Source organism: Cottoperca gobio, chromosome 5 (assembly GCF_900634415.1).
Source record: "Cottoperca gobio chromosome 5, fCotGob3.1, whole genome shotgun sequence".
Classification (NCBI taxonomy): domain Eukaryota; kingdom Metazoa; phylum Chordata; class Actinopteri; order Perciformes; family Bovichtidae; genus Cottoperca; species Cottoperca gobio.
In genome coordinates this window covers 23,603,316-23,618,367 of record NC_041359.1, presented here as the reverse complement: position 1 = coordinate 23,618,367, position 15,052 = coordinate 23,603,316, and the positions used below count along the sequence as shown (strand labels likewise).

At 42.3% G+C, this 15,052-nt stretch overlaps 1 protein-coding gene across 7 annotated transcripts in view; it reads right to left on the bottom strand.

The window, feature by feature from the left end:
• Positions 1-21: 21 nt before the first annotated feature.
• The window catches only part of anks1ab (ankyrin repeat and sterile alpha motif domain containing 1Ab), a 39,383-nt gene continuing 24,352 nt past the window's right edge, over positions 22-15,052 (bottom strand). The window contains exons 5-15 of one of the 7 annotated variants that reach the window (XM_029432552.1): positions 14,819-14,965; positions 12,786-12,893; positions 11,504-11,674; positions 10,098-10,235; positions 9,895-9,966; positions 9,607-9,690; positions 9,373-9,510; positions 8,100-8,276; positions 6,179-6,294; positions 4,808-5,359; positions 22-3,922 (exon numbers count right to left, since the gene is read on the bottom strand). In XM_029432552.1, the coding sequence (XP_029288412.1) occupies positions 5,113-5,359; positions 6,179-6,294; positions 8,100-8,276; positions 9,373-9,510; positions 9,607-9,690; positions 9,895-9,966; positions 10,098-10,235; positions 11,504-11,674; positions 12,786-12,893; positions 14,819-14,965 (1,398 nt within the window). In that variant the 3' untranslated portion in view covers positions 22-3,922; positions 4,808-5,112. The remainder of the gene's footprint in view (positions 3,923-4,807; positions 5,360-6,178; positions 6,295-8,099; positions 8,277-9,372; positions 9,511-9,606; positions 9,691-9,894; positions 9,967-10,097; positions 10,236-11,503; positions 11,675-12,785; positions 12,894-14,818; positions 14,966-15,052) is intronic. The other 6 variants (XM_029432553.1, XM_029432554.1, XM_029432556.1 and 3 more) reach the window with 6 other exon arrangements.

The window sequence follows — 15,052 nt, the reverse complement described above, 5'->3', positions numbered from 1 at the left end:
CATTTTCCATTTTTCGGCAGCCACGATGCACTTCACTAGGTATCAGAATTCTGTTCAGAAATGTTAAACAATATTCTGGGTAAATCATTACTGGATACACTTGTAACAGGCTAAGCTTAACACAAAAGCAAAGAAACTGGAAGCTTAAACAGCGCTTCAGATTACTCTCTTGAGAACATGTCATCTTTAGTTTGTGAGTCTTTCAAGCTAGTCAGCAGATTTCCATATCGTACGAAAATAAATACATCAATGCATACAAATGTCTAAAAGGTTATAGTATCATTTTTCAGAATGGTTAGCATAAGGGGTTCTTAAAACAAGTCAAAACATAAAACCAAAGTGGCAGTGGTCCTTTAACAGTGCCGAGCAGGAACTTGCACAAGTCACAGAGGGAAGCATTTTCTCAAACATAACATTCCTGACAATATTTTGAAAACCCATAAAATAGATTTTATTTAAACTGCAACGTGATTAACTAATCCAGGTAGCTTGAAGTATTATATGGTACGGCACAAGACTGTATATATAAATATAATAGAATGCAAATAAACATTATTATAAACAAATATAACTGATATAAAACTTTGTGTCGTACAAATCAATCAAGTATCATGAAGTGTCACTTCTTGCTTCCATTTGTTTGGTTTAGTCACAACTTGGATATTTGGTTGAAAATCTTTTTTTATTTAAATGCACAATATGTAATGTTCTGCCGCGAGGAGTCCCTCAATTAAAACAACAAGAAGAAGACGGAGTTTGGTGATGTTGTGAAGTAGCGTGGGATCATGGGAGTTTGTCGCAGCTTCTCCCGGTTTGGATTCATTTACCATGAGCAGAATTATCAGCTGAGGTCCAAAACAAACAGACTAGGTCGTTAAAACCAATAAAAACACTGAATAAAGCAGTTTAACGACAGAGATCCGTGTTAATAACATAATTAAGAACGAACAAGATCTAAAAAGTGTAAACTGAGGCTTCACATTTGATCGATGTTTCATTGATGACGCATGCTTAAAGGGAACACGTCGCAATTACAGGCAATCAAATGAAGCCGGCCGTCGCCTTGATTCACATTGTGGATTAAGGATTCTGGAAATACTTTTAACACAGAAATAATGATTTTTAAGAACTGGCCACAAATCAGATGCTTCGCTCTGTGACTTGAATATAACACAGACTGGTCACCATCCACTAATCTTTACAGCAGGGGAAACACTAGAAGTATAATAATAACCAACCTTGTTTGTATATGTTGTCACTTTAAATTTTCCACAGCTGGTGATGTTTCTCTCTGTGTTTTACTTTTTAACCTTAAATCAAAGCTGACAACAGACTTGAGAGGGATTCTTTTGTCATTGTATTATTTAATTTTTCATTAATATAATATTGCTTTGAAATTTGAAACAGTATCACATTTTCATTGACAAACCATACTCTGTCCACGAACATGGGCAAAGCATTGTATGCTGGTACAGTTTCTTTTTCTTCTCTACAAGTTGTTACATTTCTGTTTATCCTTCGTAACTCCCAGTTTCTACCTCCAATAGACCTGAATCAATAGATCATTCCTGGTTTATATCATTAATGCTCTACAGTGCTCTAAATATAACAGTACCTACATGACGAGACCAGAAAGTCACATGGAGGCCAGGAAATAGACTTGACCCTTTCTAATCACCTCCTACTCGAGACGGGAGTGATACACAGGTCCTGTGTAGCCAGTGATGAGGGACAGGTTACCTTTCGTCTGTGTGTTGGGATTCATATTGGGGGCAGTGGAGGAGCAGGGGATATACAGAGTGAGATCTAAATGTCAGAGTAGTGCTGGTTGGCCCTGCACGTTGCATAATGCTTACCTCTCATTTTCATTCTCTCTCTCTCTCTCTCTCTACCTCTTTTCCCTCTGCTCTGCCCGCTAACAACAACACACACACTCACATCGGCTGCTCCCCTTCAACTCACAGCTTGGTATCCGGAAACTTGAACGCTGGGGTGAGCTACACAAGGAAAACACCAATGTTAAAAAAGACTGGTACATGCACAGCCAAATCATGCCACCAAAACTTGCTTTAAATAGCTTCTGCTCATTAAAGTGTAATGCTTTTTTATATTATGCATCCATACTAGAGCAGGTTGTCTTGGTGACACACAAAATGGAAGAAACATACGTGACAAAATGTTGGGAGTGATGACGACAATGGGAACATGGGGAGGGATGAGGATGAATCGCTGTATTGGTGTCGTGTAACGAAGAGAGGAGGGAACACAAAAAGCAAGATGAGATGAGTGAGAAGAGACGAGACACTGCTACAGTACATACAGAGACTGCTCAGGCCAAGTGCATCAAAAACACAAAGAAACACTGCCAACATGCATCGTCAGTGGAAGCTAACAGTCAGAACAGAGTGGCAATGACGCAGCCACGGTACCGCACACAAACCATCGTAACAGTCAGACACACTATCTTCTGGAGAGGAGCTCAATGCCTCACATCTCCTGCAGCACACAGAAACAAGGACAGTGGACAATGATGTAAACAGCAGCAGTCCAAACTCCCATGAGGACAGACAGAGACAAGGCATACAGCACGCACAGCAGGTAGTGCACACAGGGGAGGACCCACAGATGCGTGTCGACTCCACGACGAGGAGCATTTTTTGAGTCACAGTGCAGGAGGGAAATTCTTCTTTAAAAAAAAACAACAAAAAAAGTGTGTCATGTTCTCAGCATAACAAATCCATTCGCATTAACACGACACCAGAGCAACACTTAAGATTTGGCTCTTTTAATGTAGTGGAATTAAATCTTTTCACTGCAGTTTATTTTCAAGTGACATACTTTGCGTGTACTGTACCTAATTCTAAATTGGTGTGAAACAGCATGGATAGCCACCCATGTAATCATGATAATAAGATGCCATGTTGGGAAATGTGCGCCAAATTGTGCTCCAGGCTCATTAATATACAAATGGGAATCGTGTTGGAGGATGTTTTTTTGTTTGGATTAACAAACGTGTGAGATTTAACGTCAGTACACTCAATATGCTTGTGTGTTTTTGTTTTTGGTAATATTCTCTTTGCTTTTTGTCTGCGTTTGTGTCACTGTTGGGATCCTTCATGATCCCTTATTTAAATCACTCTTTTCTAAAGTATTTCAGCCGCGATCTATCAAAAAGTATCACAAAATGCACTGATGTCCTAGTTGCACCGTAAGAAAAGAAAAGAAGGTATTAAAGGGGATAGTGCCGCGTTTTAACACAGTGTTATTAGTTTTTCTTTAATTGAGATGCTGTGATTTTGCAGTCTCTCAGTGCTACCATGAATGCTGAGAGACTGCAGGTGGGGGCAGTCGAAAGGCCAGAGCAAAGACTCTCATTGGGGCAAAACTGTACCATCATAAGAACAACGTCGTCCCAGTCAGTCAGTTAAACACACCAGGAAGTAAGAAGTGTTGTCTTTTCTTTTTTTGTCTTTTAGAAGCAGGGGGGGGCGTGCAGTTGTTGGGTGGTGGTACTCAGGGAGCTCGGGGGAAGGTGGGGGCTTCAGTTGATTATAGATCATCGAAATGACGTAAGGCTGTTGTCCTCGGTAAAGTGTGGGAAAGTTGTCCTCCTGTGTGTGTGTGTGTGTGTGTGTGTGTGTGTGTGTGTGTGTGTGTGTGTGTGTGTGTTTGTGTGTGTGTACGAGGGTTCAGTTCTTGGTCCGTTTGAGTTCAGACATCATCAGTGATAGATTCATGACCAATCCATCGTGTTGTTATGAGTATTGTACAAATGCGTAGAAAACAAAAACAGGTTGTTTGCTGCATCTTGCGGTTTTGTCTTTTCATTGATTTAATTGTCCGTCTTGTCCGTCCCGTGCTTTAGCAAGGCAGCCTCCTCATAGTGCCTCACAGTGGTAGACGCCTGGTAAGACAGGACAGGCTAAAGATGGAGAAAGGAAAAATATATATATATATACATATATATATATAAAACTGTCTTAAGGCAAAACAACCAAACAAACATTTATTTTACAGACTAAACCTTTGATCAGTGCGATATCAAAAGGGCAACTTAAAGGAAAGTTCAAGAGTTAGACCCGTGATGTCACTCACGCGTCCGTACAGTGAAGCGACTGCCAGCAGCCGGCTAACTTGAGTTAGCACAAAGACTGGTCGCTAACGTCTTCCATATGAAACGAATATTTGATTCGCTGCATATCTTTGACTTGTTATGAGTTCACGGATACCAAATACGTACGTATATAGAAAAACACAGCAGTCCCATGAGCCCAAAGACTTAAATATAGTATGACAAGAACTAGGAACAATCAAGTATTCGGTATATCACTAAGATAACGGTTTGACCGATGTGAAAGTTTCTTCAGATTTGCGTTTAGACAAGCGCGTATAATCACCAAGGGAAATTTAAAAATGTCAGTTGCAGGCACATATTTGTTAATACTTACAACGACCTACATTCGGACAGATTTAGTTAGCTGTCTCCAGTCTTTATGCTAAACTAGATTAGCCGGCTGGTTGTCGCTTCATATCGACTGTACAGATCTAACTCTCGGCAAGAAAACTAATAAGTGCGTTTGCCATAATATTGAACTTTTCTTTTAACAGTTTGACATACTGGCCATTTTGGTATTACACACAAGTTTACCCAATGTTATAAACTTAACCTTTCTGGAAATTAAACTTAAGCTGAGTGGAGTCTAGATACAAAGCAAATAATACAATAAGTAACATGCTCATTTTGCCTGCAGAGAAAATAAATGTTAAAAATGGCTTAAAAGAAGAAGAAGAACAATAAAGATGCAACCTCTGGGAGCTATCGGGGATTTGAAGGCAGATGCAAGTTGTCAGGAGGAGGAGGATGAGGAGGAAGAGGCAGTTTGGTTGAGAGAGCAGGGCCACTGTAAAATGAGATCGGTCCAGGATCATCCGTTCCAGGGCTCCGCCATTGGCTGCAGCAGCAACAGGCGAGGGAGGCTGCCAGGGGGTGTTGGGGAGGCACGGGAGAGCCGCAGGAGTGTTTGTCATGGCAGGTAAAAAGAGGTTGGTGTGGGTCGCTGGGCAGGGCAAAGGAGGGTGCAGGAGTAGGCCGCCCTGAGGGATGCTATACCATCACAGTGAGAAGGCACGGGGCTCGCATGTATAAATGTGTGTGTGAGAGAGAGTTAAATAAAGAACCGGATGCAGGGGGAGAGGAAAGTACGAGGGGGTGCAGAGGGGCGGCTGTAGGGATCCGGCCTCAGAATATGGTGGTCTCGTACTTGGTGCTGACGGGGCGCCTGTGGGAGTCCCGCTGGTCCAAGAGCCAGGTGCTGCTGCCCAGGGAGTGCATGTCTGCGTCCATCTCCAGGGGGTCGATCTGCCGGGGGGAGGGAGGGAGGAGGGACGAGAGGAGGGCGTGAGACGGGCGGCAGTGGAGGCCATTGCGTCACACTGACTGACAAGTCCTCGGCTCACACACGTGCATGTGGATTAGAGGTACAGTCCAGTGATCATGTTATGATCACAGACACTCAGGGCTCAATCCACAACATGGAGGATGTCTGACAGGAAACACACTCAGCCTCTGTCAGCAGCAAACCAAAGCTACGACCCTCCGGGAGTTAAAAGATATGCTGATTAGTAGTTCAAAAGCAACATGTGCTCTACACCAGCGGCTCGTACAAACAGGAGTCATAATATAAGCAGTCAAAATACACATGCTGATTAAAACTCATTTACTTGGAGCTAGATGTGAATTTGAAATGGTAAAAAATATCAAGAAAGACGTTTGAAATGTAAAAGTTCCCTGCATATGAAGGACAACATGTCTTAAAGATAGATATACATAAGTGAAGAAAGGGAGCTGAAAACCATCCAACAGAGACAACGTCCACCATTTTGTTTAAAACCCTCACTGACACAACAACAATCCTCCGAAGCTTAAAGAAGGTAATCAAGAAACCCTCTCTTAGCCACATTACATCTTAAACCCTGAAATGTACCATGAAGATGAGAGATGGGAAAGTAAAGGGATGAGGAGAACGTTTATGGTTGGAATATTAAGAACCACAAAACAAGTAGACAAAGTGCGCTGCGGCACCCCGACAACAACAAAAACCAAAGAGGGGAGGGGTCGGTGTGTAAGCAGATGTGTGTGGTGATTACAGGTTGAATAGAGGAAAGGAAAGAGAAGGACCTGGACTCCAGGGCTAACGGAGTGCAACGGGAGGAAGGAAGGACGGTGGGTAGTACACGTGTGACAGTGACAGCAGCGGCATTCGAGCGGAGGGGCACCCTGGGAGGCAGGAGGACCAAGAAGACAAGAACAAAGACATGTTAAAAAAAACGAGAGTATAGAGGGACAGAGCATTTGAATGCACCGAAGGGTCAAAGAAGGAAGCAGTTCATCACCTGTTCAGCGCTAATGAAGGGAAAGTATTCATGAAATTAATTTGACTTCCTGTGTTCTTAGAATAGAAACCGTTTCTTTTTACGTAGAGCAGGTCTGTCCCGCTTTGCAGGATTTTTCCACAGAGTGTAGTCCGGTGTTAATCTCGTTAATGACTAACATTATGTTCATCAAATACTTTTTGATTTTGAATTTGTTTTCCAATGTAGTAAAAGTGTTAGTGACCCTCGACGGTCATTATGGAACCACAATGGTAAATATCTTTCTTTGGGCGCTCTGCAGACTAATCAGTGGTTACATTAGGCATGTTCATCTGGTATTCCCTGACCCAATCCTATTAGTGCTAACCTTAAACTAACCTCTTATTTCTATTGTTTGAAGCTTTGATTCCAGCTTGTTATAGGCATTATTGTGCACTTCCTATTTCCTGTTTTAATCTGCACACCTTTTGATGCAAAGCTTCCAGTTTCTTTTACAAATAACTGGACTCCCGCTGGTCCCATCGGCTATCGTAAGCTTCTCGGCTCCAATATTTTGGTTCCTGTGTGCAAATGAGGTTTCTTTGAAGATGGCGAAGGCATGAACCGCCCCTACTCTGCCTCGGATTGGCTTACCATAATATTCTTACACTAGCCAATCTTACTCCTCATGCCTAAACCTAACCAACCAAACCAATGAAGGCAACAAGAACTAGCCAATCAGAGGCAAAGAAGGGCGCGTCATGCCTTCGCCATTCTAGGAGCAAGTTTGCTTCTGGTGTAGCCAACAGATATCCAGGCGAAGACTTTTTATTCTGTGCGCTGGTCATTTTTACAGTCCGACAATCATTATAAATGACATATGTGCCATGTGACGCAACAGTGGCTGTCAATCTCTCCATGGGAAAGACTTTAAATTAATGTGCGGCTGTCAGTTTGTTCAAACCAACATTTGACTTGAAAGCCTTCACATAGCCATAAAAAAAACATTAAAACAAATTGCAGCAGATAGGAGTCCCCCCCCCCCCCCCCCCTCTCATTTAAAACTTAAACAACCAGCCAGACTCATTATGCAGATCTGTGATTACTCCATATTTTATCCTTACAGGCAGGTAGTAAAACAAAGTGATTTGTGTCCCTGCATGAGCATGTGGTCTCGCAGTGTGCGTGCTCCCGGCTGTGCAGCTCTCTCAGGTGACAGTGATCACCGAGTGCTCATTATATGCAGCCTGAGAGGTCAATGCATCAATGCGTAGCTCGGGGTATACACGAACATTTACGCAACACACTCGATCAATAGAGAAGAAGCAGCGGATGGGACCAACCAGCGAGCCAGAGCCCTCAGAAAAGTCCCAGAGGAAATCATATACCCGCCTGTCAGCATTAAATAAAAATCTTCATTCATCATGTTTCGCATATGCACAAAAAAAAAAACCCATCTCGCCTGATCTGAGTGACTCAGAGTTGAGGGGTGGGCGGGATGAAATTGGCAGCAAAGCTATGACTCATCACTTTCTAGCACACACAGCAAATCTTCTTGGTGGCCCGTTGGGGATTCAGTGACGTGGGGGGAAAAAAATCGGTCACGAAGTCTGTGTACCTTTTCTGAAATATGATAGTACAACGCCTTGTTTCTCCTCCCTCCTCTGTCCCGTTAACAACACTCACACACGCTCACAGATAACAAGCGTTCAACGTGTTTTCTTGAAGAGTTGTCGGGTGGTACTCACTGCTGATCTCCGCATGCTGCTCCACGACTGAGATACGGGACGGCTGGTTTTGGTCTCTACGACCTCTGAGGTCAGAGATGTAGGTGGGACGTAGTGTCTCGCTCTCGACTGCATCGCCATCTGATAGGCCACCTCAAACGCCTGTCCCAGTGTTAGGATTATCTCGTATGTCTGCGTCTGTGTGGATGGAACAAAACGTGTTGAAATCAGGGAGACGCTGAACATAAGTAAAGTCTGGATCATAAACAAACTAAAAGCTAAACAGCGAGCATTTCAGCTGCTGTTGTGTGACACAAAACGAGACCTACACGTCATTTGCCTTTTTGTTTTAAAGCAGATTTGAACTGAATTCACATTAACCTGCGGACATACTTTAGAGACAATGCAACGAGACGCAGCTCAACTAACTTATCCTCTTTAGATTCAACAGTTCAATGGGCAAGAACACCTTTTTATGCACGGCTGTAATTGAACCCAATAAACTTCTAGTGTCTCTGAAACTCAATGAAGCAGGCTCTGAAGAAATGGCTGGCAAATAGTGTCTCAGAGGAGGAACCTCAGTGTCGTCCATTCATGTGGATGTGTCCATTAAATGGATATTTGCACATGTCAGTCATCTTGTTCTTGACCTTTAGTAAACGCCCCAACACTTTCACAGACGTGACTAGCTCAGATGATCAAAATCTACCGTAAGTGTATTTTTCATGAGTTGTTACTCTGTTTGAATATTTGTTTAGAGTTGCTGCTCTTCACATTGTTTGGAATATAACATTGTACAATTATCCGTTAGCTCTTGTTTGAATGTCGTGCACATTTTCAGAGAAACAGCTAAAAAGCAGCGTCATGGCCGTCGTGTTGAACACAAAAGAGTGAGGATCCAAAAATTGTGGAAAACTTTGATCATTACGATTCAGTAATCTGACGCTCCACAGTCGTCCTTCTGCCAAAGACTAAAAGGTGTTCTTCGACCTTTACAGAAGCGGAGACACAAATCGCAACATCATCTGTGCCTGTACATAAAACTGCCACGCACAGCGGGAGAGGAACTTCAATCAAGGCCGTTCGATGAATCAATCAAGGGAATGATGTCCACAGGCTGCTGCACGCAGTTTTACCTGCGGGACACCGGATATCCCACAAAGGACACTTTGTTTTGTCTTTTATTATTGATGATATATAAAGAGTTAAGGGTTTTTCTTGATGGATCTGCTTACATTTAGTGATACTTATATATATTATTCGTACTTTAACAGGATGGAGTTTTATTACTCACCACTTCCACGGTGCTGAAGACGTGACAGAAGTGGTGTCCACTCTTCAGATCCTTGGTAATGTAAGCAAAAGTGCAGAGGTCATCTGGGTCTTGGGCGGCGCACGAAATGTTCCTGATCTCATGCTCTGCTACTATAGTCTGACGGAGAAAAAGGAAGGACGTGAGTACGTACTGGAAATCAATGGAGACTGAGAGTGTGGACAGATGAATATACTCAGAGACACACTGACATACCTTTGTGGCTGCATCAATGAACTTCACCCCTCTATATGTGATGGACAGTATGACAACTGGACCCTTTCTTGAATCCTTTGATTTCTGCAATGGACACAATGAAAAAAAGTGAGTAACTATACGACAACGAAACGGTTCAAGCACTGAGTCTGTTTGTCTGTATGAGCGGAGCCGTGTTTGAGTAAATGTAACAACAGGAATATTAATTAGGAAGTGTTCAGACGGGGAAAAGTAATCGTCAGCTGTATTTCCTTCTGTTACCTTGTCATTCCATGTCTGTCTACTTACCCTAATTTTAGCACAGGCTTCTTGCGTGGACTCGATCCCTCGTAGATCCTTGATTATCATTGATCCTAGGTACTGGGAGAGAATCAAAACACGCGCTACATGTCAACTACAAACTACAGGACGCGGTACATTAAATTAAACATCCCTATCATCTATAATGTATATAAAAACAGTGTTTCTGCCTCAGTAAAAAAGGGACTTACGGTTGCCTCGTACCCGCAGGAGTCCAGGATGAGCTTCTCAGGCTGGTGATGCCAGGTGGACACCGTGGCGTAGGTAGCAGACTGGCTCGGCGGCCGGAGGTTCAAACGAGAGTCTTTGTGTCGTTCACTCTGTCTTTCCTGCAGAGATGCAAAATCATTGGTTGGGAAACAAAACTATCATGTGTGACATGAACTTAAATGAAATACTTCTTCTTTAAGGGCAGTGGAGCTTTGAGTGCCGGGATACATTAGGAGGTAACACGCTGTATTTCATGCATATTCGACTTCTGGAATATTGGTGTGAAGGGAACTGCTTGGTCAGCACTTTAATAGGAGTCCTGTTTGATCTGTTGGTATGCTCATAAATATTCAGGCACATGGCTGGGCTCAGCTCTTCCATAAAACACCTGTCAGAGTAAAATATCGAGTGAAAAAAATCCACTAAGCATTTAGGAAAATGATAAGTATTGGCTTTTTAAATATAAGGGATCCCGAGTGGTGCAGTCGTTCAACAGTTCCCTCGTCTGAAGACGCTATCTGTGTTTTCTCTTCGACCTCAGTGAGTCAGAAATGAGGCACGCAAGCTTGACTGTTTGTGCATGTGTTGTAGTTTGACCTTTAGCAGATAACATTTGTTTAGTAGAAACCCAAGAAATCATATTCATCCAAATGAATGATTCTTTGCAAATCTTTATCCAAAAGTTATAATGTTTTGTTTAAACGGTTTAAAAGAGGTGTTGATTGAACTGTATTGTTATTGTGGAGGCAGCAGTTTGTGGTGCTGTTCAATTGTATTGTGTTGTAATAACAAGCGTAGAGCTGCAACGATAAATTGACGAATGGTTTGGTCGTTGGACAGAAAAATAATCGGCCACTATTTTGATAATTGATTCATCAATATCGTATTTAACTGAATATCGTTTGGTTTTGGATTGATAAAGACATTTTAAAGACGTCACCTTGGACTTGGGATGGACATTTTATACACCAAACGATTAATCGGTTATGAAAACAATGGTTAGTTGCAGCCCTAGACAGCTGTTTCCATTATTTTGTCCACCCTATTTATATCAATGAGGGTAGGCTAACTAACGGACACTCCTCTCTCTATAATGTAAAACAGTTCAGCAGCACCACAAACACAGTTGAATCAACGCTGTTGTTGGATTAGACTGCGTTAGGTTAGCTGGCTGCACCGAACAAACTGGCAACAAAGTATAATATAATAAATCTTCTGAAAAATCGAAACGTGACTACAACTCCGGCAACAACGTGTGACGCGACACTCTGACGCGTCTAACTTTGTACATCATCCTCGTCTATTATTCAGCTAATCGCTCGCTGAGAAACATGTTTGGAAGCTTTTCCCAGAAGACAAATAAAAAGTGAAATAAGGTGAAACTCACTACAGAGCGCGGCCTCTCACTGTACGAACGCAGAGAAACGCTACAGTCTTGGTCAACTGCTCTCCGCCTTCTGTCCGACTCAGTCAAAGGCAGGAGCATGTCCATGGAGCGACTGGTGTAGGGGTCCATCTGACTGAGGGGAGACGTGGTCTGGGACAGGAGGTCATGGAACTGCCACACAAAAGAGTACAAGCACACATCACACACACACACACACAATATGACAGCACCGTCTACACGGGCTGGTTTTTCCTGATCTACATCCAAGCTTAGTCCTCGACAAAAGAGCCTCTTCCGTGGAGAGTCTCAATTCTTTTTTAGCCCGGTTTAATCTGCCTGGGAAATCAGCCCTGAGTTGTGAACATAATGATATTGAAGAATCTCATTCCAAAATTAGATATCCGCTAATTAAAAAAAAAGGTTCCATTTTCTCACAAAATGATGTTGGCAGAGAAATAAAGCTCGTCTGAAATGTTGCTTAACTTCCATCCTAAGCTCCATTTTTGATTGTTGTTCAATAAGAAGAGTAACAGCCTGTAATCATCCATCTCTGTGTAACAACAAATCAAACGTTAACCCCTCTCAAACAATAAAGCATTCGCTATCTTTTATAGACATCACTGACACTAAGTACAGCCCGTCTAATTGGGCATATTGAGCACACCCAATCTTTTAAACAAATTAGCGTTGACTGTGTTTCTGCACTTCGATGGTTAAATAGCAGCACTAACAATCTGCAGTCTGATTCACACTCTTGGTGCCGTACGGCGCTATAGATAAAACAACAACACAGTTTTAGAGTGTGCTGTGTTTTAGTGGATTGTAGAGCAAAGTGAAGTCAGTGCCACATAATGAAGAGCTAGAAATGAAGACAGATGGAAAGTGTATTTCTCAGCCTGGTCTCCTGAAAGAAATGACGTTCCCGTGTAACGAGAAAACTTATTTTATCACGGTTTGCTTTTGACGTTTCACGGATACGTTTGTAATCATGGAATGTGGAAGGATGTCGAGGTGGGTGAAAGGGTCAAACAAACAAAATAACTTTCATGTAGGAGACCGCTGTTCGTGTCCCGGGTGAAACCAAAATTCAACGTTCACTTATTTGAAATGTACGGCCGTAACTTCAATAACGTGACAAACATACTTATTTTCAGCCAAAGCCCTGATGTTTTACTAAACCCAACTAAGTGGTTTTGTTTTGCTACAACTGCGACCGTAATCCAGACCCTCAAAACGTAATTGAGAATGCAGTTTTGATGTACGGGAACATCCTTTTTCTTACCATAATTGGGGACAGACGTCGGGACTTTGTCGGAGCCTCTTCATAGGGTCTCTCTGCTAGAGAGGCAATGATCCTCTTCCTGTGGCCCAGGGCACCGATCTTAATAACCTAGAGAGGACATCATTATAGCACAATATAAGATAGACTTCCCAGTGTCACATCAAGAATCGCAAACACAAGAATATATTTAGACTAAGCTAATAGAGATATATCCAAAATACACCGGCACAGAGTTAGTGGCATGCAACCGTCACAGGCAGGCATCCACAGGCAAACAGAAATGACTCTCGTCAATAATTCAGCCTCAATCTGTTACGCCGTAAGCTTAAAGTACAGCACTATCTCCTTCCTGGGACACTCTATAATTCACGATCCATTTTTGGACATGGGGCTTAAATAACAGAGAAGAAATCTGGCGATTTAGGGAACGATAACAAGTAACAGACAAACAACTGTATCACACAGATCCACTTACTTTCCACAATTTAAATGTGTTTTTAGTTTAAAGTTTTTCCAACACTGCAAGTTCACCTGACAACGTGTCTATCCGCAGTATCTCTGCCGTATCCACGTGTGTGGCTAAAACCCTCAGAGGAGGAACCATAGGTTAATTTTATGTAGTCAAAACTCATTACCTTAATTTTGTATATTTGCATAATTGGCTATTAACATTCATGCTCATCCAGTAAAGGTGGATGTCGAGTGATGAATGTTACATTGGCAATTATGGTGCCGGTACAAAATATTTCAGGCTCGTGTGACTCTTTGTCTGAAGGCTTCAATTATTTATTCAGTGAGAGTCGGAGGCAGATGAGGCGACTGGTCTGTCGGCTGGATTTCCTTCTTCTCATGTACAGAATCCCAGAGAGACTAGAATGCACGAGGTGTGTGAAATAAGAGGAAATTGAAATAGTAATAAAGAGCCTTGGGATTATCTGGGAATGTAAACCAGCTCGTAAATCACATTTGATGGTTGATACTAAGATGCTGAAGAGGATGCCAGAAACGTAATGGGGAAAGCGAGTCCTGTGAAGATGCTCACAGGCAGCTCTGCACACAGAGTAATGTGCTCCGCTCTCACACCCATCTTTCTGCACTGCATCGCCATCGCAGTCTGCTGGACACCATCCCTCACACACTGCATATACTTTATATTTGGCTGCTGCTGCTGCTGATGCTGCAGCTGTTGCTGGTCTCTGCTGTTTTGCCAGCATTGTCTTTGTGTTCATCACAACACGCTTTGAAATGCAGCGAGAAGTGGGAAATAATATGATCGCTGTAAACAAGCTTATCTTAAACCGTGAGCTTATCAACCACATCACATCCTCTGGTTGCCTGTCATGACATAAACAATTTCATTTCTACATGATTGGTTATTACCAAGCCAGCATTTCACGATAGATTAAAGATTAGAGAAAAAAGTCGAGAAGAAGAAATTTAAAGGTTTATTTTTCTATCATATCCCATTAATCAATTTGCAAGCCTTCAGATGCATCTTGGGAACCCAGTGCTGTTGTCTAAACAAACACACACGCACGCACAAACAGAGACACCTGCTCACACGTTGTAACCAAATTGGTACACGTGTTTTTCTACAACCTCCACAGCTTTTAACCCAAAAAGACACGAGTCCTCCTTTGTAATTCCAAATTATCATAAAATGCTACATGACTTCCATAAAGATTAAACAAAATTATACATTTCCCTGTCATCAGTCACCATATTGCTCCTTAATTTACATTTTATCGGTGAGTTATCTACTAATTACTCAGTGATACTGAAAACGTTTCTGCTAAAGTTTTATGCAAATGCTTCAATCATCCGGCACTTATCTATTATTTCAGCATTGCATTTGAAAGTGCTTCTTAACCTCAAACATGATCCATAAATCCAGATAGTCTTGTGATGAAGGAGATCATTCTGTGATAAAAATCCATCGACACGTGTGTGTTTTTGTCAGCGCGTCACTCAATTTCCTGCTCACCCATAAAAATCTAAACTGTGCCGGATAAATGTAAGAGATGGCTTCTTACATTGACTATCTCCAGCTCCCACAGGTTCTTGACACACTCCAGTGTTCGGTAGCCACTCGAAAGAAAGTTGGGCAGATATTCATGCAGGCCGAGGCCGTCCAGCCAGGACACAAGAGACGTGCTGCCATCACAGCCCAGTGCTTTTACCTGCAGGGAAGTGAAAGACGCGTGTAACGGAACAAGTACTGTAACCTTTTGCCATGAAAAAATTGACTTAAAATAGGAACGCAGAGT